The sequence below is a fragment of the Pseudopipra pipra genome, chromosome 24 (genome assembly GCF_036250125.1).
Source record: "Pseudopipra pipra isolate bDixPip1 chromosome 24, bDixPip1.hap1, whole genome shotgun sequence".
NCBI lineage: Eukaryota > Metazoa > Chordata > Aves > Passeriformes > Pipridae > Pseudopipra > Pseudopipra pipra.
The window spans coordinates 4,020,224-4,046,176 of record NC_087572.1 but is presented as its reverse complement, the minus strand read 5'-3'; the positions used below and the strand labels follow the sequence as shown (position 1 = coordinate 4,046,176).

General features: G+C 57.2%; 2 protein-coding genes and 1 non-coding gene across 6 annotated transcripts; 1 reads left to right on the top strand and 2 right to left on the bottom strand.

The window, feature by feature from the left end:
* The first annotated feature begins 581 nt into the window (after positions 1-581).
* OPRD1 (opioid receptor delta 1) lies at positions 582-9,194 on the top strand. The gene is made up of 3 exons (XM_064635451.1): positions 582-989; positions 7,383-7,732; positions 8,551-9,194. Exons 1-3 carry the CDS (start codon positions 724-726, stop codon positions 9,081-9,083), a joined length of 1,149 nt encoding a protein of 382 aa, XP_064491521.1. The 5' UTR covers positions 582-723; the 3' UTR covers positions 9,084-9,194.
* Positions 9,195-16,087: 6,893 nt separating this feature from the next.
* On the bottom strand, positions 16,088-25,317 carry RCC1 (regulator of chromosome condensation 1). Of its 4 annotated transcripts, XM_064635030.1 has the most exons (12): positions 25,115-25,317; positions 24,700-24,735; positions 24,237-24,282; positions 20,983-21,060; positions 20,703-20,890; positions 20,132-20,311; positions 19,950-20,046; positions 19,281-19,403; positions 18,969-19,124; positions 18,580-18,699; positions 18,042-18,194; positions 16,088-17,425 (listed from the first exon to the last, which is right to left on the bottom strand). In XM_064635030.1, the coding sequence occupies exons 3-12, from the start codon at positions 24,268-24,270 to the stop codon at positions 17,250-17,252; spliced, it is 1,305 nt and encodes a 434-aa protein (XP_064491100.1). In that variant the 5' UTR covers positions 24,271-24,282; positions 24,700-24,735; positions 25,115-25,317; the 3' UTR covers positions 16,088-17,249. The 4 variants fall into 4 exon arrangements, with proteins under 4 accessions (XP_064491100.1, XP_064491099.1, XP_064491097.1 ...); XM_064635029.1 differs by lacking the exons at positions 24,237-24,282; positions 24,700-24,735; positions 25,115-25,317 and adding an exon at positions 22,713-22,871; XM_064635027.1 differs by lacking the exons at positions 24,237-24,282; positions 24,700-24,735; positions 25,115-25,317 and adding an exon at positions 21,862-21,897.
* Positions 24,843-25,048, bottom strand: LOC135402398 (small nucleolar RNA SNORA73 family). The gene has a single exon (XR_010425108.1). It is a non-coding gene; the product is annotated as a small nucleolar RNA SNORA73 family (small nucleolar RNA).
* Positions 25,318-25,953: the final 636 nt, after the last annotated feature.

The window sequence follows — 25,953 nt, the reverse complement described above, 5'->3', positions numbered from 1 at the left end:
AGGCAGGGATGGGGAGGAGGGAGTGCAGGTCCAGGGACCTGGGTGGTGGGAAGGGAAGCAGGAATTGCGGGGGGGCGGGGGTAAGGCAGAGGCTGGGAAGGCAGGGACCGGGAGAGGAGGTTGGAGGAGATTGGGGGAGAGAGAGACAAGCGGGGCGGGGGCGGGGGGTGCAGGTAGGGATCCGGGGGGAGAAAGGCAGGGAGGAACGGAGGGATGGGGGGAGGCAGGGAGGGAATGGGGGGGGAAGGCAGGGATAGGGGGGACAGGCAGGGATGGGGCGGGAGGGGAAGGGATGCGGGGAGCAGGTAGGGATGAGGGGATCGGGTAGAGAGAGGGGGAGCAGGTAGGCATGAGGGGACGCAAACAGGGATGAAGGAAAAAGAGACCGGGGAGGGAAGATAAGGATCTGCCGCGGGGAGGAAGGCAGGGACGGAGAGGGAGGGGGGGACAGGTAGGGAGCAGGGGGAGAGGATAGCAGGGAGGGAGCGGGGGGAGCAGGCGGGGAGCGGGGGGCTGCAGGCGGGCGGGCGGGCGGGGGGGGCGGGCAGGCGAACAGGGCCGCCCCCGGCCCCACGTGGCTCGGGGGACACGCGGGTTTATAAAGCGTCCCCGGCCCCGCGCGGGTGCGGGAGCGGCATCGTCACCGGGCGGGAGCGGGGCTCGAACCCTCGGCACTCGGGTGCGCCCCGGGAGCCCCGGCGGGGCCACGGCAGCCCGCGGGCCATGGAGCTGCCCATGGATGCGCCCGTGGAGCTGAGCACGGTGCTGCCCTCGGTGCTGCCCTCCGTGCTGCCCTCGGCCGCAGCCACCCCCTGGGGCAACGGCACCGCCTGGGCCCCCCTGCCCGGGCACGGGGGCAACGAGACGGGCCCGCAGAGGGCCAAGAACGCCACGTCCATCCTGATCGCCATCGTCATCACCGCGCTCTACTCCGTGGTGTGCGTGGTGGGGCTGCTGGGCAACGTCCTGGTCATGTACGGCATCGTCAGGTGAGAGCGGGGCACGGCGAGGGTGGGCACGGCGAGGGTGGGCACCGGGAGCCGGGGCGGGCCGGGGGTGGGTGTGCAGCACGTGCGAGGTGTGAGAGGGCAAGGGGAGAGGGTGTGCACCGAGTGTGAGACAGCGGCAGGGCTGAGCGTGCAGAGGGGTGAGTGTGCACACCGGGATCGTGTGTGTGCGTCAGGAGTGAGGGTGAGTGAGGGTGAGTGTGCACCGGGGGTGAGACAGCACCGGGACCGAGTGTGTGCCACGTGTGAACCAGCAGCAAAGTGAGGGTGCACGAGGGATGAGTGTGGGTGTGCCCGGGGTGTGGATCTGAGCGTGCCCGGGGTGTGAATCTGACTGTGCCCGGGGTGTGAGCCAGCGGCTCAGGGAGGGGAGGAGGAGGAGGAGGAGGAGGAGGGAGGGTGGGCGCGCACCGGGTGCTTGTGAGCGGGCGGCACCGAGATGGGTGTGACAGGTGTGTGACACGTGTGTGACACGCGTGTGTGTGTGAGGAGGGGTCCAGGGGCTGTGCGAGGGGTAAAAGCAGAGGCTGTGTGTGCCCGGAGCAGCTCGGGGGGTGCAGGGGAGCCGTGTTTGGGGGGACGGCCCGACCCCAGCAGTGCTGAGTGTCCCCTCGCCCCCTGTGAGGGAGAGGAGCCGCAGGGCTGGTCGCGCCGGGGGCTGGGAGCTGCTCTGCCCCCCGCAGCCGGGGATAGAGGGGCTGGTGGGCTCCCACCGGCACCACCCCACTCCGTGAGTGGGAATTCCCCATCCAGCCCATTCCCAGCTCCCGCTCGTGCCGGCAGCTCCCGCAGCCGCCTGACTCCTGCTTTGCTCTAACAAAGAGCAGGAGCCGCGTGGCCCGGCCCCGCTCCCACCACGGCCGAGCTGTCCCTGAGCCCCTCGGGGGGGGGGTACCAGCTCCAGCGGCACAGAGACCCCCCCCTCCTGTCCCGGGGGACCCCAAAGCCTCCTTTGGATCCATCCAGGACCTTGGCACCTTTGTTGAGGCTGTCCCTGGGCAGGGAGGGGGGCTGAGGGGTCTCTGCACCCCAGGACAAGCAACAGGACCCCAACACCCCCCATGTTAAAGACAGGGCACTGCTGTATCCAGCCTGGCACTCGTGCTGAGGTACAAAATCTCCTGCCAGACCCTTTGTCCGAGACACTGGTTGGTCCTGCCTGAACAAGAGGGAATATGGGACAATAAAGCCGAGTCTTGCAGAGCACAGGACCAGCACCAGCAGTGGGGTTGGCAGAGCCCACTCCATGGCCCCCAGACCCCGCTGGCAGTGGAGGACTGGGCTGTGCTCACTGACACACTGCTGTCACACTCTGCACTGGCACAGACTCCAGCACCTCCAGCCTGGCAGGAGGGAGCACGAGGGTCTCACTGGGTGCTGGGCTTTGCAGCTCCCCCTCCCACACTGGAGGGGTCTTTTCCTGGTCGTCCAGGATTTGTGGGATTAATCCCAATCACCTCAGGGGTTGTTGTAACCCCAGCCTGGCCAAAACCCCGGGGCCAAACCAGAGCTGGTGGCTTGATCTAAGCAACCCTGCCAAATCCCCACTTTTTAACCATTTCCACGTCCCTTTTCCCATCCCTTTCAGTCCACGGGGATGGTCACAGGAGGTCAGCACAGCCCGGCACTGCCTGTGCACGGGGATAAATGTGGTGACTCACCGGAGGGGAGGAAATGAGCCTGAAACGTGTCCGTGAGCCACTCTGGGCTGACCATCACCCTCGTGAGATCACCCTCACCACCCCAGCTCCCCACTCTGCTTTCAACCATCCTGCGGGGTGGGTGAGGGGGACAGGGGTTGGGGTGTCACTCCCTGACCTGACCTGACACCCGACAGGATTTTTCACCCGCTCGAAGCGGAGTTAAAAATGAGCCCTGGTCTGAAAAAGCAAACTGAGGTAATTGCAGCAGAGCCAGAGCCACGAGCGGTGTCAGGGTGAGGGATGGGTGTTATTAGACCCCCTCCAGCTGGTTCTGCTCGGCAGGGAGAGGGGAGGGCGTTTTAAAGAGAACAATGTCATGTGCAAACAACATCCTCCCTGTTTTACTCACCGAGTAACCTGATTCTACTGATCCACAGATCCCATCACCGTGGCTTCTAGCCCCCCCTTTTCCACCTGATTCTGGAATTAAACACAGAATCATAGAATTATGGAATGGTTTGGGTTGGAAGGGACTTTAAGACCATTCATTCCACCCCCTGCCACTGGCAGGGACACCTTCCACTATCCCAGGTTGCTCCAGGCCCTGTCCAGCTTGGCTTTGAAGACTTCCAGGGATAGGGAATATCTCCCAAGGAATGAATAAACACTGTCCTCCGAGCTCCTGGGTCAGGATTGGCTGTGGTGACGTGCCCTCGCCCTTTCCATGGCCAAACCTGCCAGGAGTCTCCCAGGGTTCCTTGGCAGAGTTGTTCCACACCAGCAGGGTTTAGGCCAGGACTGGGGAGGACCCGTGTTCGTGCAGGACGGGGCTGTGAGTTGGGATCAGCTCGGGTTCAGACCTCACTGCCAGGGAGATGTTGGTGTTTGCCTTGTGCCATCCTCCTGGTGCCACCTCCCACTGTCTGGGCAGGGTACCTGGGCAGTCTGGAAGCACGGCTGGAGCACATCCTGCTGACTCAGGGACCCCTGAGGACCACACTGAGTGCCAGGAGCAGGCGGACACAGGACCTGCTCCACAGATCCCAGCTGAGCTCCATGAACGGACACCCAGCGAGCCAAGCTCAACCAGACCCCAAATAAACCCCTGTCTGGAGCAGCCAAACCCATCTGTGCACTGTGAGGGAGCCCAGCACACCCAGCACCCTCCCCACCACAGCTCTGGCCAGCACTGCCATTCCCACTGCTTTTAAAAACACCCTTGGAAGCAATTTGCAGCTGCAAGCTCAGGCCTGTGAGTGCCCCCCATCCCTCTGGAGCCCATCAGCCCCCTGCCAGCTCCCACACAGGCTGCAGGGACAGCCAGGCACAGGCTTTGTTAAGCCAGGCTCTGCCAGGCGATGGCTTTTTAGCAGCTCCAGGAGTTTTTTCTTTCGCTTGTTATTCACTTTTTCTTTCGCTTATTTATTTTCCGAGAGGTTTGGAGAGGGGGGTCCCTGCTTGGGAGTCCAGCCTGGAAAGCAGAGCTGCCCTGTGCTTGTTCCATCCCCTCCCTCCCCTCCTCTCCATCAACACCTCCCAGATTGTTCCGTTCAAGTACGTGGTAACTTCCCAATCAAGGCACTCGCTTAATTACGAAGGGTTTGGCAGCCTGGGGAGCTCCATCAGCAGCAGAGGATGGTTCTCTCTAATGGGGGCAACAAACCTCTTTTCTGCAGCAGCAGCTTCGTTTGCAGCTCAGGAGGGGTCACCAGGATGGACCCCCCACCCTGTGCAGTGGGTTGGAACCTCAGCCCAAGCCTGGAAGGGGCTGAATCCTACCCCAAAACCCCGGTGCTGAGGGATAAATTGTCATCCCCATCATCCCAGTTATCCCCATCACCATCCCAGTTATCCCCATCACCATCCCAGTCAACCCATCATCCCAGTTATCCCCATCATCCCAGTCAACTCTTCATCCCAGTTACCCCCATCACCATCCCAGTTATCCCCATCATCCCACTCCTCCTCATCATCATCCCACTTATCTCCATCATCCCAGTCATCACTGCTTTGCCCTCACCAGCCCCATCCTGCCCGGGGAGGGGGCAACAGATCCTCCTCTCCCCCACCCCTGGCACATCTGGCAGGGGTTGGGAAGTGCTTACCCAGCACATCTGGCAGAGCACAGAATGAATAGCTGATTTTTTTTTTTGCCCCATTTTACTCAAAAACCCCAGAGCCCAAGGACGTGTGAATGTACCCGAACCAACCGTTTGTTTGCAGGGGAGGCAAAACCTGACAATGCCACAAATTCTCAGCGTTTTTTTTTTTGTTTAACCTGGAAGGAAACTTTTCCGAGAGATGCATTTGCAAAAGTGCCTGGAAAATAACACTAAAGAGAACTGAAAAGGACTTTTCAAGGGCAAGACATTTTTAATGCCGTATTTTAAATAAATAAATAAATAAATGAATGAATAAAAAACAAAAACGAAAGCTCAACTCGAATATTTCCACCCTTGGGCAAGGGGCTGCCATTTGCAGCCGTGGTGAAGGAGACAAGGAACACTGTTGGAGCTGGGATGAGCTGCTGTTTTCTATTTCTTTCCCAGACAGAAACGGGTTTTGCAGCCTCCAGCTCCTGGTCCCCACTGACACGCTCTCCTGACCTGCTGAGAGGCAGAAAAGACAAATGGAAGGGGTTGGGCAGCACCACCAATCCCAGTCTGATTTCCATCTCTCTTGTAGGTTCCCTTCAGGGACTGGAAGGCCACAGTTAGGTCACCCCAAAGCTTCTCTTCTTTCCTACACCAACCTGCTGTCCTGGGGGCAGGAAGGGACCTTAAAGTCCATCCTGTTCCACTCCCCTGCCGTGGTCAGGGAACACCTCCCACTAGCCCAGGTTGCTCCAAGCCCCATCCAACCTGGCCTTGGACACTTGGGGCAGCCACAGCTTCTCTGGGCAACCTGTGCCGGGGCCTCCCCACCCTCACAGGGAAGAATTTCTCCCTAATACCTGATCCAAATGTGCCCTCTGCCAGTCTAAAACCGTCTTGCCCCTGTCTGCCCATATAAAAAGTCCCTCTCCGTCTATTTTATAAGAACTCCAAGGAAAACCACCTTTTCATCCAGCAGCCAGGGGTTTCTCTCCCCGCTCCCTGACCCACCCCAGCGATGCCACGGGCAGGTTTAGCCATGCACAGAGATGCTTGTGTGCAAACCCCGTCCTTAATTAATTAGGGTGCATCCAAACGAGCTCGAGGCTGCTGAGGATGCTCAGAGCTCCAAGGATTTGCTGGAAGGGAGCACAGGGAAGGGCTGGAGCTGCTGGTGTAGCCCTGCCCTTAACCCAGTAAAGAGCCACAGAGCTGCCCCCACCCCATGTGTTGCTCTTTGGGGACCCCCAGCAGACCCCTCGGCATTCACTTCCAACCCACCACAACACTCAGAGCATCCTCTTGAGCAGCTCCTGCGGGGCTGGATGCTCCCAGGATGCACACACACACCCCCCTGCTGCCCTGGCATCCACCAAAACTTCGCCTCATCCCTTCAGGAACGGTTTGGGCACGCAGGACCAGGCGTTTCTCTTGCCATGATGTGACAAGGACCAGAGCCAGCCCTTGCCAAATGCCCCAGGAGAATCAGCCAGGCTTCCCCAAAGGTTCTGGAGCTCCAGGCTGGCTAATTGGGCTGCTTCCAGATGGCCTGTTTCCGGGGGTAATCGATCCGATTTCTGCAGGGAAGCAGGCTGGATAATCACGGGTTACTGGGTGGAAAATCAGGTGGAGGAGGGTTAGGGGGGGATAAAGGACGTGGATGCAACTGAGTCAGGGAAACGGAGTAAATTGATCTCTTCGGAGAATTGACTTCTCTGGAAAGTTCTTTATTCCTTTGAATAAAGGCAGGCATGGATTGAGTGCCACCTCCCTGGACATGGGATGACCACTGTGGCAGGGTCCCAGCCCCATGTTCTGCAGGGTCCCAGCCCCATGTTCTGCAGGTCCCAGCTCAGCATGTGGGAGTGTCACCCCCTGCTCAGGCACCAGGATTCAGTGGGTGCCATCCCTGCCCGTGACAGAGGGTGGAACTGCATGAGCTTTAAGGTCCCTTCCAACCCAAACCAATCTGGGATTCTGTGATTTTATGACTTTAACACACACTAAACGCCTGCAAGAACACAAGTGTAGAATCAGAGAATCATGGAATGGTTTGGATTGGAAGGGACCTTAAAGTTCATCTCATTCCACCCCCTGCCATGGGCAGGGACACCTTCTACTAACCCGGGTTGCTCCAAGTCCTGTCCAACCTGGCCTTGGACACTTCCAGGGATGGGGCAGTCACAGCTTCTCTGGGCAACCTGTGCCAGGGCCTCCCCACTCTCACGGGGAAGAATTTATCCCTAATATCCCATTTAACCCTGCCCTCTGGCAGTGGAAAGCCATTCCCCCTTGTCCTGTCACTCCAGGCCCTTGTAAATAGTCTCTCTCCTGTAAATAGTCCCTCTCCATCTTTCCTGTCAGCTCATTCAGGCACTGAAAGGCCACAATTAGAACACCCTGGAGCCTTCTCTTCTCCAGGCTGAACAACCCCAGTTCTCAGTGTTTCCTCACAGCAGAGCTGCTCCATCCCTCTGATCAGCTCCGTGGTCTCCTCTGGACTTGCTCCAACAGCTCAATGTCCTTTCTCCTTGGGGCACCTGGAAGGGCTCTGAGCACCCTGATGCTGCAGAAAGGTCCCATCACGACATGTCCCCGTGCCCCCCACCCTGACCCCCTGTGGCCTCTCCCTTCCCCAGGTACACCAAGATGAAGACGGCCACCAACATCTACATCTTCAACCTGGCGCTGGCCGACGCGCTGGCCACCAGCACGCTGCCCTTCCAGAGCGCCAAGTACCTCATGGAGACCTGGCCCTTCGGGGAGCTGCTCTGCAAGGTTGTGCTCTCCATTGACTACTACAACATGTTCACCAGCATCTTCACCCTCACCATGATGAGCGTGGACCGCTACGTGGCCGTGTGCCACCCCGTCAAGGCCCTGGACTTCCGGACGCCGGCCAAGGCCAAGATCATCAACGTCTGCATCTGGGTGCTCTCCTCCCTCATCGGGGTGCCCATCATGGTCATGGCGGTCACCAAGACAAAAGGCAAGTGGCTTTTTGGGGACACGTCCCCTCCTGTCTCATCCGTGCATCCCAGGGGTGATCTGGTGAACTTGACACCCGGCCCTGTAGCAGGTTTGGGGTCAGTGTGGGCACCTCTCTGTGGGACCATAAGTGTGCCATGTTGTGGAAAAGGCATCATGGTGTGAGTTTTCCATCTTGGAAACCATCCCAGAAATTGCCTTCCCTTCCCCTTAAGGCTGGGACACCACACCCTTCCCCATCTCCAGTCCAACCAGTGCCTCTGCCCCGCTCCTGGGGTGCAAACTGGTTAGAGCGTGGTGCTAATAATGCCAAACACTGAACCAAGGGTTCAGCTCCCATGCTGGCCATTCCCTTAAGAGTTGGACTTGATGATCTTCATGGATCCCTTCCAACTCAGAATATTCTATGAATATCTGAAATCAGGTTCCTAAAAACACCCCCGGTAGTGCTGTGGAGTCCCCAGCTGGCCCACACTGAGATCTGCAGTCCCAGTGTGGGGACAGCAGCCCTTGGCTGCTCTGGGCATCCCGAGGAAGGGGACAGGTCTCAGTAGAAGGTGACATGGGGATGTGTCCAGCACAGGGGTTGGGAGGATGCAGCGTGGGGATGGCCCAGGAGGCTCTACAGGGAAGAGGTCACTGCACCCCCTGTATCCCCTCAGCACCCCGTGGGCTGGTGGCTCTGGGGAGCCTCTGCCAAGAGCTGGCAGGTGGGAATGCACCTCCTTGAGGTTTCAACATGCCCAGCCACGACCAGGCGGCCGAGTATCCAGAGCAGAGCCTCCCCAGCTCCCTCCCTGACCCTCCTCTCCCCCGCAGACGGGATGGTGCTGTGCACCCTGCAGTTCCCCGACCCTCCCATCTACTGGGACACCGTCACCAAGATCTGCGTCTTCATCTTCGCCTTCCTGGTGCCCATCCTGGTCATCACCATCTGCTATGGGCTGATGATCCTGCGCCTGAAGAGCGTCCGCCTCCTCTCGGGCTCCAAGGAGAAGGACCGGAACCTGCGGCGCATCACGCGCATGGTGCTGGTGGTGGTGGCCGCCTTCATCATCTGCTGGACCCCCATCCACATCTTCGTCATCGTCTGGACGCTGGTGGACATCGACAAGAAGAACCCCTACGTGGTGGCCAGCCTGCACTTCTGCATCGCCCTGGGCTACACCAACAGCAGCCTCAACCCCGTCCTCTACGCCTTCCTGGACGAGAACTTCAAGCGGTGCTTCCGGGAGTTCTGCCTGCCCTTCCGAGCCCGCGTGGACCAGAACAGCTTCTCCCGCGCCCGGAACACCACGAGGGAGCGGGTGTCCACCTGCACGCCCTCGGAGGCCCCCAGCAAGCCGGCATGACTAGGCGTGGGCAGCCCCCAGCGGGGCTGCCGGGGCCGCGGAGGGGACGACCTGCGCTCGGAGGTCACCCAGGTCACCACCACGGAGTTCTGAGCAGAGCGGTGGCACCGCTGGGTGACGCCCCGGGGGCTGTGCCCACAGTGACTGCAAAGACTTTGGTCGTCCCGGAGAAGCGGGATGGGGGAACTGGGACTCGCCAAGCGGCGTAAGGAGAGGATCGGGACAGGAGGCGACCCGGGCAGAGCTGCTCTGCTGCTGCTCCCACCTCAACCAAGGCCACCCAGCAAGGGCTGTCACCCTCCCAAACGTGGCTCTCTGCAGAGCCCAGGACACCAGGACTGCAATGTCCATGTGCTTCACCTCCTGGGCCAAGGTGGCACCATAACCCATGGCAAGAGGGGAAACGCTCCCGTGGCATAAGGGGACTGTGCCAGGGGGTGATTGCAGGACCATGGAATCATTCAGGTTGGAAAAGCCCTCTGAGTGGAGTCCAACCATTCCCCCAGCACTGCCGAGGCCACCACTGACCCATGTCCCCGAGTGCCACATCCACATGGCTTTAAATCCCTGCAGGGATGGGGACTCCACCCCTGCCCTGGGCAGCTGTGCCAGGGCTGGGCAACCTTTTCAGTGAAGAAATGTTTCCTAATATCCAACTTAAACCTCTCCTGGCATGACCTGAGGCTGTTTCCTCTGCCAGATCATGGGATTTCAGTCCATCCCTCTCTGAGCTGTGTCCAAAAAAACAACCAGAGCTGGAAAGAGAAAATGATGCCACTTCAGAGACTGTAATTAAAGAGCTCCAGCTCCACACCTGGAGTCCTTCAATCTGGGACTGCTCCCAGAGAAGAACTTTCTATCATTAATGTCATTAATCTGTTATTTAGAGACCTCTGACTGCAGCCAGGGCAGCCCTGGACATGGGTGTGATGCTGGGAATACAGATACAGCCAGAGCACACCTGAAGCTCACCCTGTACCATGTGCCAATGCCAAATTCCCCATGCCCACTGTCCATCAGGGTGACAGTGAACTGATGAAGATATTAAGCCTGAGAAGAACCTCATTAAGGGAGCAATTTGTGGGAACTCGAGTTGCTTCTCGCAGTGCTAAAGCAATTAGGATGGAACAACAGGCAGTGCCAAGGGCTCTCCCTTCCCTGCCCATCAGGAGAAGGATGAGCAACAGCACTGCCCAGATTTCCATAGCAGAGACAAAAAGGATAGGATGGGGTTGTGTTATTTTTTTTTTAGAAGATGAAAAAACTATCCCCTTTCTTTCACAGTTCCCCAAGCAGGGACAGAGGCTGTGCAGGCACCGAGAAAGGACCCACAGCCTGCAAGAGGCAGAGATTTGGGGGTTTCAGCTCTCATCTGGATGGAGCAGCATCCCCCCAGAGGCATGGCTGAGCTCCAGCTCCCATCACATCCTGCAGGAACCACCATCCAGGAACCTCTGGACCACATCACCTGCAGCTGAACCACGACTGATGGGTCCTCCCACTCCCTGAATCCCCCCGTCAGCCCCGCCCCACATCCCTGAGCCACCACTTTTCCTTGCTGTCCCCCTTCCCACCGTCATTGCCAGGCAGTCAGACAGCCCGGGGAGGAGGAGGGGGATGCTTGGAGGAAGCAGGAATGGCAGTGACTGGACAAATTGGTGCAGCTGGAGGAAGCAGGCGAGCACTGGGGGCACCTGGGGCTCATGGGCTGGAGGCAGAGCCTGTCTTGTGTCTGGTTTCTCCAGTTGCATCAATTTAGGCTAATAACGGCCATTACCTCTCCTCAGCAGCCCCACCTTTCTCCAGAGCCTGTGGAAATTGCAGCCTTCCCTGTTAGGAAGACATGAGGCACCCAAAACCAATTTCTTTTTCAAAGGAATCAAATAGGGTGAAATTGCCCATTTGGGTCTCAAATTGGCTGTGCCAGCGGATCCTCCTCCTCTGCCTGCACTCTGTCAACCTGCCACAGGCAAAAGCCTCTTGCTCAGTGTTACATCCACTTAGACATCTCCAGCTCATGCCCAGGGCTCCTCAGGATCCCTCTGCAGGCACAGATGGAGTCCTGGATCACTGGCTTGGGTTCCTCATCCTCTGCTGCCACAACTCGTGGAGCATCGGGCGAGGGAAAGCAGGGTCAGCTCCAGGGCAGGAACTGGGGGGAAACCCCCAAGGTCCCACAAAGCTGAGCTTCAGCTACTTGAAAAGAGAGACTGAAGTGTCCAGAGGATTGCAGACCATCCTTTAGCTGTCCACCCCCACCCACCCCCAGGGCAGAACCCTCAGCAGCCTGTGGTGGGAAAGGTTTGGAGCTGGTTGGTGGCGAGCACTTGACCATGGTGGGATTTCAGGATGTCCCACCAGGCTGGACATCCCACGCTGTGGAGCAGGGCATCTCGGGGTTCTCTCCTGGCTTGAGCATGAAGGTGAATTCCAGCTTGATATCTCAATTTGGGGGGCACCCCTAAAAAAACGTGGTGACCCTAAATCAGTGATCTCTTCAACCCGCCAGCGCCTCAGTGCTCCCTAAAATCCAACCCCGTGATCAAGGCTGGGAATGGCACAACAGAGAGCAGCTTTTCCCACCACAGGGAAGGAACAGGGACACAGGGAAGGTGAATCCTGCCATCAGGGACAAGGCATCTCTGTCCTGGTGCAGCCCCTCCGAGGACATGTCATCGTGTTGGGGGGATGAGGGAGCCCCCCACGAGTGCTGGGGCCCGTGGGCTGCCCTGAGGCTCCGAAGGCAGTTCAGCCCCCCCATTTCCTGTCCCCACGGGGCCTTTTTTCCATCTGCCGAATTCCCAGCCTGCTGGGAAACGTGCCTGCCGTGGCCTTAAAGCGGGTTAAGAGGCTCCAAGTCATTATTTTTTAAAATGCCACCGTGCTCGGGCAGAGCTCTGAGCCCAGGACACAGCGAGGAACGCGGCTTTCCTGAGCTCCGGGTCTGCTGACTGAAAGAAAGGCAGAATATTCCCGGGAAAAACAGGACATGGAGCACATGGGGTGACATGTGGATCTCGAGCATCCCGACCTGGCAGCAGCCCAGCAGGGATCTGGGGGCTGATCCAGCTTCTCCCCTCCCAAAAACGCAGCTGCTCCAGCCCCTCTTTTGGGCTGGGAAACTGAGGACAAACCCTGGCGCAGGGAAACACCACTGGGATGCTCAGAGGGAGCTCTGTGTGTACTTATATAAATATATCTGTGTGTATATGTGTCTATAGGTGTATGAAGTCAAAGTGACCCCCCCACCCCACCCCCTGCTATAGCAGCTGCCCCGTGTGAGATGGAGCTGAGTCCGCCGGGTCCACAGCACCTCACAAAGTGCTTCAGCCACTATTTCCAGCTCCAGCCCTCGGGATTTTGGGCCTTTTCAGTGGCGTTTCTGTAAAGGAACCCTGCTTTCTAAAAAATAAAATAATAAAGCAAAATAAACTCGGAGATAGGAAGCAGTTTCCAGCTCTCCCGTGACTCTGGGGCATTGGAAATGAGCAGGGTCTGGCTCAGGGGGGTGTTTTGGGGAGTGATGGGAGAGGAAACACCCTCTAAATTTACTCTTTACTCTTCCCCGTGAGGGTGGTGAGGCTCTGGAATGGGTTTTCCAGAGAAGCTGTGGCTGCCCCATCCCTGGAAGTGTCCAAGGCCAGGTTGGACAGGGCTTGGAGTAACCTGGGACAGTGGAAGGTGTCCCTGCCCACGGCAGGGGTGGAATGAGATGGGCTTTAAGGTCCCTTCCACCCCAAACCGTTCTATGATTCTAAATTCAAGTTCTAAAAGCTCGCATGGACTTGGGAAAAATCACCTTTGTGAACCCCTGAGGCCCTTTAGCTGAAGTTATTTCCAAGCCTTGAGTAATAAAAAGCCTCTGTTGCTGCTGGTCATCAAGATACAATTTTATTTTAACAGCCCAGCAGCTCAAAATCTGGCCCAAATTACATTTTTTGCAATTTAAATGCAAATGAGGGTTTAGTGAAAAAGCAACAGAAACGGGTGTTGGAGCCTGAAACTCCTCTTGGGCTTAATGAGACTTTGCATTTTAAGGTATTTCTCACTTCTGCCCGTGTAGTTTGTGAGTTCCCAGGGAAGGGGGAACCATAAAGAGCACAAGGTGGGCGTGTGAAATCCAGAATTCCAGCCCCGGGGGGTGGTGAAGCACCACTCCAGGACCCCTCTCCATGTCCCAGCTCCCTGGGAAATCGGAGCCAGGCACCGACTCCAGCGATTTCACAGCCCAGTTAAACCAGCAGCTGAATAATGCAGCGACCTGTGCCGGCACACGGGAGCTGCCACTCACCTCCCAGCTATTCCCAGGGACTTCTTCAGCCCAAAATCACGTTTTCTACTGCAGAAAACGTCCTTTCCCCCTTTTTTCCTTCACTTAATCCACCGAATAATGAGCCCTGATGTATCAGGCTTTATTTTTACACGTGTGATTAATTGTGATGACGCTGGTTCCTTTGTCTGCAGGTTTAGGTCGATTTTGGAATTGCATTAATAATGCAGATGGCAATGAGTGGATTTGGCTTTTCCTGGGGAGGATAGGGCTGAGATCTCCCACCCTCCTCGCTCTGGAGCAGCCAGGGATGCATCCAGGCTCTCGGCCCTGCAGGGACGCTTGTCTTGCAATTCATCATTTAAAAGGGGGAAAAAAAATCATTATGAATAATTCCTAGAGGGTTTTGGGTTTTTTTCCTCCTTTCAGAGTTACAAATTCTCTCAGTTTGTGCTTTTTTCATTCCCTGGGCAAATGGGACTGGGAGGAAGGGAAGAGGGATTGTGGGAGCACTGGGGCTCCTCCAGGCAGGGCTGGAGCCACAACCCCATTCCCTCAGCTCCCAAGGGACGTCCTGAGCTGGGTGAAAAGTTTTCCTTCTTTTTGCCCTGTTGTTACAGGAGATGAACCAGAACTTCAGCAGTTTTGGGAGGGGGCAGAGACACCCACACATCACTTATTTCAGCCCAATTCCCGTCCCCAAGACACCCAACACGCTCCTCTACCAGGAACCACACCAGATAATTACTTATTCCAGTTATCCTGGGATGTGCTGGCCAGATTCCAGCCTTAATGACGGGATTCAGGGAGGTGACACAGCCCAGTGCAAGGACCAAACCCTCTCTGTCGCTTGCAGACCCATCATTAAACCCCGACAACAGGCAGCTTGGCCATAATTAAAGCTCGTTTCCTCTTCCAGGCAGGAAAGGGAGAACAAGAAAACAATCCAGTGTCCTCCAAACCCTCCTGAAGACGCAATTCCCTCCTGCCAGATCCTGCAGCACCACTGCATAGGTAGAGTTTTTGCATCCAAAACAGCAACATGTTAAAAAAACACAGAAAAAATCCCCCACAAACCCCTCAAACAACACCCAAAGTGCTTTTATTCTGGGGTCAGAAGAGCCCCACACCGCCAGGGCTGATCCTCTGCAGAGGCTAAAGCCCCCAAATTCCACTTTCCCACCTTTTGTCTGTAAATTAAAAGCCTTTTATGCACTTCCAATAGCAACAGATGGGGACTGGGAGTGCAGGGTTGGAGATGTTGACTGGGACCCCCTGGCAGTGAAAAAGGGTCTGGAAAGGTGGAAAACCTCCACCATGGACCGAGGCTGGATCCTGACACAGCCAGGGGTCCCCCCAAACCCTCCCCCAGGACCCAAATTCCTCCTCCTCATCCCCAAAACGCCCCCGATTCACTCAGTGAGTGCAAAACCTCGTTAATGAGACATTTCCCTTTCCTCAATTAAGTTATTTTCCTTCATCCCCCCTCTCCCCCTGCTGCGTGGGGGCTCATCCTTCCCCCAGTTTCCAGCAGCTTCCCACTGAAGTGTCACTCTGGCTCCCAAGACAACGGTGGCTGATTCATCAGCTCCGAATATTTTAAATCCTATTGTTCTCCTCAGCCCTTCTTCCCCACCACCACCCCCGTTTCTTGACAATACCAACAGGCTCCTCATTCACAAGGGGATGATCTCCCCCCCAAAAAAAGGGAATTGCCCACACCCGGGGGATGGACACAAAAACCTGCCCGTGCTGGGGATGGGGAGGGACTGGGAGCACTGGGATGGGAGGTCTTGGCTCCCAGATTCCTGGCAGCTGAGGCTGGTTTTGGAAACAAGACCTTAATTCCCAGCTTGTCACTGGGAATCTGGCCCAAGACAAGAAGCAGTTTCTCCATCAGATATCCAGGTCCCATTTCATGGAAGAGCATCAAATGGTGGTGGTCCCCAGGGAGCAGCACTAGCCACAGGATTAGGGAACACAACCCACAGGGAGGGCAAATTCTGGGCTGGATCCCTGGCAGCAAAACATTCCCTGTGGGCCCCACACCCAAACTTTAGAGGGGAAAATAAAGCCTTTTGCACGCCCAGGACTGAAACCACCAACAGAAACACACCTTGAGTGGTGGAAGGTGGGAGTCCCCAGCCCCCCCAGCCCGTGCTGGACCCCCACGAGGCTGTTCCTGACTAATCCCAGCTCATCCCACAGCTCCCGGTGCCCAAAGCCCATCCCAGGCCAGAGGCTCGTTGAGGAACCAGCTCCTGCCCAAAGTAATTAAGTGTAAACAGAGATCTGGGGCTCGGGTCGCACGAGGATGTGGGAATTTGCTCCAGTCACAGCAGGATGTGGGAATTTGCTCCATCGGTGCCAGTCTCCGTGCTGGAGCACAGGATGTCCAGCTCAGCTCCAGCTGTGCCAGGACCCTCCCGGCCGTGCCGTGGGCTCGGCTGTGTCCCCGGAGACCCGGAGACCCCGGGGGTGGCCGGTCAGAAAGGCAGGGAGCTGCAGGGAGGGTGACAGGGACGGCAGGGACCATCCCCTCTCCCTGTTCCCAGTTCTCCCAGTCCCGCTCCCAGGAGCTCCCAGCGCCTTCTCCTGCTGCCATCCCGCGGCCGTGTCCCAGCACTGCACGGGAACACCGGGACACGGCGGGGATCACGGCACCCCTAAAACCAGGCACAGGTCCCAGGGGAGAGGGCTGCCCACCATTCCAAACCACGGGAAAACCCTGGGCTTACAAAAACTCAGTTTATTCCAAATGTTAAAAGATGACACGTTTTTCTGTTCTTTCTGCCTTGATTAATCGACCAAAATACATTTTCTTTAAAAAAAAAATAAAAAAATTCCAGCCCCTTCTGAACCATTGTACAATCCCAGGATTCACACATCCCACACCCCCCCTCCTATTGCTATAATTCAGCTCTTTGCAGACTCCTCCTCACTCCAGGTACCTGGAAGGCACCTCCTGGAAGGAGAGGATGGGGCAGGCCAGGCACAGGGAGCGAGACCAGCTGGATCAGGGAGGTGATGGGGGGGAGGAGTCTCATTGTTTCGAGCTACTCGAAACATAGCTGGGGGTTGGGTGTCTGCTCAGCGAGGCCCTGACAGCAAATAAAAACTCTTTCCTCAGCAAGGGAAAGAGAAAAAAAAAAACTAAGTTCCCACCCGTGGGATGGATTTTGTTGGGTTTCCAAATGGAATGGGAAGGAGGGAGAGTGGCCAGGCCTGCAAAAAGCAGTGCTGGAGGTGGCTGCTCCAGGATGGAGCCTCATTGCCTGGTGGGTTTTGGCTCAGAACTGTGAGGGGTGGGAGGCAGGAGCCCCCCTTCCTATTCTCTTCCAGCAGTCACAGTGTGCCAGGAATCTTGCAGCAGTGTTCCCCCTTGCCAGGCAGGATCTCCCCACTGCACCTGGATGCAAGGATAGAGCTCCCTTGGGAACGTTCCTGCTGGGCTGAGATCCCCCTGGAACGAGCTCAGAGGAGTTTGGTGGGTGGCAGTGGACAAATCCAGGCTGGAGAGGTGAAAGGTGCTTGGGTGAAGGAGATGGAGGAGCACCCAGATGTGGGGAACATGATCAGGGAGACGCCCAAGCCTGACTGTGCAGTGAAGAACAAGATGTTCGGCTTTGCCAGGCTGGGAAACATTTAAAAACCAAGACGAGGAGAAGTGCAAAACCCATCCAGGCACAGAGTTGGGATCAGTTTAGGACCAAGCCGATCCCGGGAGCTGACAGAGCACCACGGGCAGACAGACACAACACTTGCAGGGAGAACACAGGAGCGCTCCCTGCTCCAGCCACGCCGGGCCCGGTCCCGGGAGCTTCCTGCCCTCCCAGAGCTGGAAATCAGCCCCCCCGAGGCGGGTGGGAGGTGTGAGGGGTGTGTGGGTCACTTCATCAGCTCTGCTCCCTGTCCCTGACCAGCAGCACCGTGTGCTGCCCTCCGCTGGACACGGCCAGCACCCGCCGGTTCTCCAGCTGCTTCCCCGTCATCTCCACCGGGCTCCACACATCGTCCTCCTCCCCGGTGCCCAGCTGGTAGTTGGTGCCCATTCCCCAGGCAAAGGCTCGTCCTGCAGCGGAGGGAAGGCAAGGTTTGAGTTCAGGATGGGCTGGAAAGGGGACTCAGCACCCAAATGCAATGAGACCCAGGCTTGGTCCTAAACTGGATGGGTTTTCCACTTCTTCTGAGTTCCCAAGGGAACCCAGACCCAAACACAAGGGGACCCAGCACCCAAACCCAGGGGGACCCAGCACCTCAGGCAGTGGGGTTTCTGTGTGCCAGCAACACAGACAAGGAGGAAGAGGAGCCTCAAACAGATGTTCCATCATGCAGCCAATTGGGAGAAATTACTCCTTTTGGGAAGAAAACCAAAGCCACAGCCCCCTCCAAACCATCATTCCCACACTGTGCACAGGCAGGTGCAGCACCAGAGCACAGGGCTCTGGCAGCAGTGGAGTCAGAGAAGGGACTGGCAGGCCAACAAGCCCCTCCTGGTAAACACCCCGTGACCAACCCTGTTGCCACGGGCACACAAACACATCTGAGCAGCCGCCGCCCAGCTGCCCACAGGAGACCAGCACCAGGACCTGGCTGCAGTCCCAACCCCCTGGGCAGTGTGTGTGGGGCTGGCTGGATGCAGGGGGGCCGGGATGGAGGGATGAGGGGCACTGCCAGCCCCCACTCACCGTCACTGCTGACGGCGTATCCGACGGACGCTCCGCAGGCCACCGAGATGATCCTGGGGAGCTCTGGGATCACTGTGGGTGTGCTCTTCTCCTCTGCCCCCGTCCCCAGGCCCAGCCGGCCGTACTCTGCCCTGCCCAGGCTGTAGGCTTTACCTGGAGCACAAGGGACACACGGGACAGGTGAGCTGAGGGGGGCAGAAGCTGCAGCAGGACACAGCCAGGCCCTCTCTGCCCAGGTGTGACTCCTGAAGGAGCATCACTCCTCCCTGCCACACCCCAGAACCCAACCAGGAGGGGCAGGGTGGGACAGAGACGCTTGAGCTCCCCCAAAACCAATAGGGTGGGTGGGTGCAAGAGCAGAGCCCACAGGTGACTCCAGGTTCCTCCCTGCCCTTTGCTGCAACCTCACACCACCCTTCTTGCCTTGAATACTTGGAGGGCTCCAGCACACCACCCTCACCCCAACACCTCCCTGGCCAGGACGAGGGCCATGGGAGTCCCCCTTGTCCTGCTCAGTGTGATTCCCAGTGCCACTCACCCTCGGAGTCGACGCAGACTGTGTGGTGCTGCCCACCAGAGAACCCGACCCAGGACTTGGTGGAGTTCTTGAAGCAGGTGAGGTTCTGCGGGGAGAAGCAGGGCTCGGTGTCCTGGGTCCCTGCGGGGTGGGACGCACAAACCCGGCCGGATCAGGGCCACGGGCACTCACAGCCCAGGCCAGGCTCCCCCTCTGAGCCACCCACCCTGGGGCTCACCCCCCAGACACCGACACAGCAACCCCCCTCCTGAGCCCCCAGATCAAATTTCTGTTGGTTGTGGGGGCTGTGATCCCCCCACCCCAATTTCCAGCTCCAGTGTGTCCCCAGTGTCTAGGATTTGGGGCACCCAGGGCAGCACGGGACTGGCAGGAGATCTGGAGGGACTCACCCAGCTGGTGGTAGTTGGAGAGGCCAAATCCATAGATGTGTCCCTCCTGTGTGACAGCAAAAGTGAAATAGGCCCCACAAAAGGTGTCCTGGAAGCGCATTTTGGTTCTTCTCCCTTTGCCTCTGACAGGGACGAGCTGGGGGACCAGCAGCCTCTCTGGGGACAGGAGACAAGGTGTTAGACAAGGATTATTCACTCACTGCATTCAGGTCACTGATTACACACAAGCACCAGGGACTGGGTCCCTTTGCTCCTCTGGAAAGGCCAGAGCTGGGGCCAATGGATGCAGGTCAAAGAACCAAAGCCACTCACGCAGCCCTTTCCGTCCTCCTCGGTTGGCAAAGAGCGCTGGCACCCTGCCCAGCTGGCCCTGCTCGCCACAGCCACACGTGAACAGGTCACCATCCACCGTCAGCATCACCAGGTGGTCATTCCCTGGGAGAGGAGGGAAGGAGGAGTCATGGAGAAGTGTTCAGCAAGCCCCAGAGGCTGGATCCCACAGGCAAACCCCAGCTTGCTAAACCTTAGAGGAGGTTTACTGCACCTCGACACCACTCGTGGCATAGCTTAAAACCCCAGGATTTCCCTCTTCCTGATCCCAGGAAACTTCAAAGCAGTTTCTCTGGGAAGGTTTAAGGGCACAGGTGCCCCCCAAACTCCCCCATGCTCTAGACAAGCTCCATGGCTGCTCAGCTCAGCTTCCCCAGGCTTCGCAGAGGGCGAGCGCCGTGACCTTGAGGTTGCGGTCAAGGCGTTTTACAGCAGATTGGGTCAAATATTAACTTGATACGTTAATCTGGGGGGAGCAAAACCATCTGTTTGGGCTAAAAGACACACAAGAGAAGAGCAAGCACAGCCTTGCACCAGGCTTGGAGCAGCCAAGAGGGTGGAAAAGGTCACGGACCTTCTGGACCTTCACTTTCCCCCGAGGGTTGCGACACCCTCGTGCACCTTCCTGACCCTGCAGCCCCCAGGGCTCACCTGAGGCTATTTTAACAACGGGGGCATCCAGCTGGAGCAGCAAAGGAGTGGAGCTTGTCTTCATGGGCTCCAGCAGGCCAATCACACCGTTGTTATCCTGGGTGGAGAGACAGACACAGGGATGTGAGTCACTGGAGCAGCTGCCAAAATGGGAGCTGCCAGCGCCCCAGGGAGCGGCGTACCCGGAAGGAGCCCCACACGAAGACCCTGCCGTCCTCGGTCAGTGCAGCCGTGTGACTGTCCCCTGCTGACACCTGCACCACCTTCTCCTGCAGCTCCACTGGCCCCGGGGAGGTCTCAGACCCTTCCTCCGAGGTGTCGCGGCCCAGGGCACCTTCGTCGTTGCAGCCAAAGGTGTAGATCTGCAGACGGAGAGCGAGGGGTTGGGATGGGGCAGGGACACCTTCCACTATCCCAGGTTGCTCCAAGCCCCATCCAACCTGGCCTTGGACACTTCCAGGGATGGGGCAACCTGTGCCAGGGCCTCCCCACCCTCACAGGGAACAATTTCTTCCCAATATCCAATCTAAACCTACTCTCTGTCAGTGTGAAGCTATTCCCCCTTGTCCTCTTTCTCTTGTCCAAAGTCCCTCTCCAGCTCTCTGACACCCTAAAATTTCATGGTCCACGTGACACCACACCCACCCCAGAGCTGCAACAAGACACGAGCAGAGCAGTGCCCAATCCACCCCCCTGGCCCAGAACATCCCCTAGGGCTCGGGGGGAAGCTCAGCCCCCCTGCAGTGCACCCACCTTGCCCGTCTGGCCCAGGCACACCGTGTGCATCCCTCCAGCCTCCACCTGCACTACCATCTCTGGCAGTGTCACCAGGGCCGGCTTCTTCCTCTCCATGATGTCCTCCCCCAGGCCCAGCTGGCCCACGTTGCCCTGGCCCAGGGTCAGCACCAGCCCCGGCTGCGTGCGGTGCGACGGGTGGCTGACTGTGGGGAGAGAGAACATGACAGGGTTAGGGGTACAGCCTTCCTGGCAAAGTTCATTCCTGGAGGGGAAAACCCCCCGGGGTTTTCCTTACCTTTAATTTTCTTCCTCTCCAGAGGCTCCTCCTCCGGTGCCGGGTTCTTGGCGGTGCGTTTCCCCGGCATGGTGGGACCTAGAGGTCACAAACAGGGGTCACCCACAGGGCCAGTGGTGTTTGGGGTGTCCCCTCCTGCCCTAAAAGCCACCTGAGGGGCTGGGGAATGAGCTGGGCTTTGAGAACCGATCCCTGCTCCCGTTCTGGGAGAACGGAGGGTTGGTCCACACTCCCTGTCCGCACTCTGTCAGGTCCAGGAAGGCAGGGAGGGAAGGGGAAAGGTGGAGGGGGAGGAGAAAGGGAAGGGAAAGGGAAGATCGAAGGGGAAAGGAGGAAATGAACGGGGAAGGGAAGAGAAAGTGAAAGGGAAGGGGAAAGGAGAAAGGGGAAAGAGAAGGGGAAACGAAAGGGAAAACGAAGGGGAAAGGAGGAAGGGAAGAGAAAGGAAGTGGAAAAGGAAGAGGAAAGAAGAAAGGGGGAGGAGAAGGGGAAAGGGAAAAGGAGATGACGGGAATGGAAAAGGAGAGGGAAAGGGGAGACGAGGAGCCAGAGGCAGCAGCACCCCGCGAACTCCCCCTCTCCCTAGCCCAGCCGTGTCCATGTCCGTGTCCCTCTCTCCCGTCCCGACCCCCGAGCCCCCCCCCTCCAGCCCCTTCCCGCCATTCGAATTCCCCGCGCCGCCGCCTCACGTGGGGCCGCGCAGGCCTCGGCCGGGCCCAGCCTCTCCTCGCGCGGGTCGCCGCTGTCCTTTCGAACCGCCCGGCTGCGCCGAGGCCGGCTCGGTGCCCTCCGTCCCCGCCGTGACCGCGTGCCCATCCCGGCCCGCCCGTTCCCGCTCCCGCTCCCGTTCCCGGCCCGGCGCCGCTCGCGCTCCCTCACCGCGCCGCCCGCCGACCTGCGCATGCGCCAGCGCCGCGTGCGCCGGGCTCCGCGCGCAGCAGCGCCCCCTGCCGGCCGGCGGGCACCGGGCAGGGACAAACCACCCCGGGGGGACAGAGGGACCGACAGTGGGGACAGAAGGACAGGGAGGATAGGACAGAAGTACAAGTGGACTAGTAAGACAGGTGTCACAGGTAGGACAGACAAGGAAGGACAGAAAGGACAGGAGCACGGGTAGGGCAGGACAGAAGTACAGGTGGGATAGGACAGGACAGGAGGGACAAAAGACAGGGCAGAAGGACAGGCAGGACAGGACAGGTGGGACAGACAAGGGAGAAGGAAGAAAGGACAGGACAGGAGGACGGGTAGGGCAGAAGGACAGAAGTACAGGTTGGACAGGAAGACAGGTGGGATGGGACAGATAGGACAGAAGGAGAGGTAGGACAGGACAAAAGGACAGGTAGGACAGATAGACAGGTGGGACAGGACAGAAGGATAAGTAGGACAAAAGGACAGGTTTGGCAGTAGGACAGGACAGGCAGGACAAGAGGGACAGGGCAGAAACAGAAGACAAGTAGGGCAGAACTACAGGTGGGACAGAAGGAAAGGATAGGGGGCACAGAACAAGTAGGACAGAAAGGGCAGAGGGACAGGTAGGGCAGGAAAGGACACGTGGGATAGAAGGACAAGCGGGACAGAAGGACACAGGCAGTTCAGATGGGGCAAGGCAGGTAGGACAGGAGGACATAGGGCAGGAGAGGTAGGATAGGCCAGGTAGGACAAGCAGGGCCGACAGCTGCCACCCTCAATCAGTTGCCCCCCGGGCAATAAATCCTGTTAGTGTAACTCACTCTTCCTGCCTCTGAACCTCAGCAGTGCCTCCAGCCCAGGCTGAGGCGACAAGAGCTGCTCCCACATTTTCCAGCATCCCACTGCTTAATGGGGAAAATCCACTTTCATTCTTGAAGCAGGAACCAGACCGAGTGTCTTGGGGTGATGGGAGGACAGCAACCAGTCAAGTTTCCCCCCTTATCTAATGGGATGAATCTCCATTCCACTGATTAATTCTGCTCCAGTTAACATGCAAATCCAGCCCCGGGGATGTTCCACACCAAGGGCCTGCAGTTTGGCATTCAAAGGCTCTTTTTTAATGAAATCAAGCTCCCAATTGCACCCTCAGCTGATTCACTGGCTCATTTACACAGACCCTGACCCCGAGGTGCCCTGTGCAGCACCCAGGCCATCAGAAAACCCTTCTGGGAGGGGTATAACCCTGGAATATTTGTTATCCCAGGCTCATGCTGGATCTCCTCAGGGGCACAACCACCCCCTGACCCTTTGCCCGTGGATTTCATGTCTGGGGACAGGACAGCAAGGCAACTGCTGGAGGGGATTTTAAACCAATCACTGCAGAACCTCCCCAAAACCACTCCCCCTAGAAGAGGCAGAACTCGTGATCCCCCTCCCTCCTTCCCCCACAAAAGCCACACCCCCAGAGTACAAACTCCATTAACCTATCTGGGTTCAGCCCTTAATAAAAGACTTTTTTTGCCTTGATATGATCCCAAACTGAAGTATTACCTGCTCTAATTCAGATCTAACAGAAGGTTTTTACACCCTTTGGAGAGGGACACCACCACACCAGAATTCCACTTCCAACACAACTGAGAAACACCCAACAGGAGCATCAAGTTCTCCTTAATATTGATGGATTAACCAGTAGCTCACTTACCAAGAAACACACACCAAGCCAAAGCAAATCAAGTTTATTATATTCTCTACAGCAGCCAAGTACAGATTTAGAAGCAGCACCGGGCAGGGCTGATTTCAGGGTTTACACACACACACACAAACTGCTGCTCCCACCCACATCCTGTGAGCCACCCCCCTCCAGGATCAGCTTCCCTGGAATGCCCTTGGCCCACGAGGTCAGAGTGTGGCTTCCCTGGCAGCTGGCACTCCCTCCGGATGGGAGGCTGGTTGGCAAGTCCGGATCCACAGGAGAGCACGTGGCTTCTTCCTTACACCCCTCTCCCCCCTCCCGGTTTCAGAGGGCTCCAAAAGCAGCATTTTTAACAGCCCGTTGCTTTTCACTTGCCCTTTATCCACTCCCACCACAGCCCAGATTTTTCCCGTGCACCTCACACACACATGCCCAGCCCCAGGCCCTGCTCCACTGCTCCCCAAAATCCAGGAGGAGCTGCACATTCCACCAAGCAACCAAGTCACACACGTGGCCATTTCCCAGCACAAGCACATGCTCTGGAAAGCCACCAAATTTAAGTATCCCCTGCTCCCAGCCAATTAGTGCAAGAACTGGCCTTTAGCTACCATCCCCTTTAAACTATTTGGGCCGATTCTCCCAATATACTCACCTTTTCCCACTAAAAATGTATTTTTTTCTGTCATCTCATACAGTATCTGCAATATTTAGGAAAATAAGATTAGTTTTCTTTTTTTCCCATTTTTCATGTAACACAAGTAAGGCTGCAAACGCATTATTAATCCCCACTCTAGCAGATTTTTTTTTTCTTCTCTGCAAAGATTTATGAACAGAGCTTTCTTTCTCTTAAAGAGCCAGGAACCACCTTTTTTACCCACCCATGAAACCAAAATCCAACAAAAATCTGAAAAGCTAGGAACGGCTGAGCCAAACTTTGTGTTAAGCAACACCTACATAGTCTGGATTGGAGTTTAATCACTTTAAGCCGATCCAACTGTCCCATAAGAGGCTTAAAAACGGTTAAAGCCGATTTAAAGTACGTTTAAATTTTCAAGTGAACAGTGTAATTAAAGTTTAAATTTTAAAGAGAACAGAACACGTATTTATGCACTTACCTTTCAAAGTCGTGCTACTCTCAATCGTTCCTTAAGCTGGAAACGGAAAAGAAAGTTTTTTAAGGAATTGCTCGGGAGATAGTATTTTTTCCCTCTCTCCACCCTCCAGCCCCGCACGCGTCTCCCGCCCCATCCCGCGTGTGGAATGTTTCCTGCATGGTTTGTCTCCTCTGTAACGGCCCGGGGGCTCAGAGAAGCAGTAGGAATATGCAGGCTGCAGGCTCGGCGGCCCGGCTTGTTCTCCAACGTCGTGGAAGGGGACTGTACGTCACGGGCCCGAGGGCCTGCGCTCCCGTGCGCCACACGGACAGAGCCGAGAGAGAGCGACTTCTCCGGATATCCACGTTGGGTTTGTGTTTTTATACTTATAACCCCTAAAGAGCACAGAGCTCAGACGTGGCCACGCGATACTCACGTTGGAGCGAGCTGGGCAGGCCGGGCTGGGCAGGCGACAGTGTAACCTGTGGAAAGAGGAGCAGGCCGTGAGGGACTGCTGAGGCGCACCCTCCGCCACGTGTAACTCACGGCCTGTTTTAGCGCTAAAAGGACATGTGGTGTCCCTGTAGGCGGCTTCATGGCCACGAGGGCCCCAAAGCATAGCGAAAGAGAGGATTAAAAATGGGTAAAAGACGGTCACACCTACCTGCAACAGCAGCTAGACCTCAGCGAGAAAGAGGCCGAGGACTTCCGCGCCGCGGTATTTATAGACCGTGAAAGGGGCGTGGGGAAAGGCGCATGCGCACCAAGTAGGGGGGCGGGGTTAAACCGTACATGGGCATGAGCAGTGAGCAAGGGGAGGGGCCAGACTCATCTGAGCCGTGAGCAAAGGGGCGGGGCCAGCGGCGCCTGCGCAGTGGCGGCGGCGACGGTTGGAAAGGCGGGAAAACCCGCCCCCTCCGGGAGGCGCCGCCATGATGGATCCACCACCCCCAGCCCCGCCCCCTCAGGGGCCGGTCCCGCCCCTTCGGGCCCCAGCGGTTAAAAACACCACAAAAGCACTTTACTTTTTTTTTTTAAAAAAAAATCCTAAAACACTTTTATTCCATAGTTAAAATCTGTTGCTGAGGAGACTGATATACAACGCAATGGTTTAAGTCTACAGGTGGCTGTACAGGGGGGGAGCTGTGAGGGAAGAACCTTCGCCATGTCACATGAGGGTGCCGGGTCAAGGCTGGGGTGTTGCCACCCTGCCTGTGAACAAGGCAAAACCCCTCTCTTCTCCATCCCCACACTCCCTTCCCTCACAAGTGGCAT

Bases quoted from the DNA above. Each gene is read 5' to 3' on its own strand.
- OPRD1 (XM_064635451.1), top strand. From the start codon at position 724: ATGGAGCTGCCCATGGATGCGCCCGTGGAGCTGAGCACGGTGCTGCCC. The intron at 990-7,382 runs GTGAGAGCGGGG...TCCCTTCCCCAG, and splicing joins GTCATGTACGGCATCGTCAG to GTACACCAAGATGAAGACGG. The intron at 7,733-8,550 runs GCAAGTGGCTTT...TCTCCCCCGCAG, and splicing joins GGCGGTCACCAAGACAAAAG to ACGGGATGGTGCTGTGCACC.
- RCC1 (XM_064635028.1), bottom strand. From the start codon at position 21,798: ATGGGCACGCGGTCACGGCGGGGACGGAGGGCACCGAGCCGGCCTCGG. The intron at 19,404-19,949 runs GTGAGCCCTGGG...CTCCTCTCCCAG, and splicing joins CGTTGTTAAAATAGCCTCAG to GGAATGACCACCTGGTGATG. The intron at 17,426-18,041 runs GTGAGTGGGGGC...CCTCCGCTGCAG, and splicing joins ATACGCCGTCAGCAGTGACG to GACGAGCCTTTGCCTGGGGA.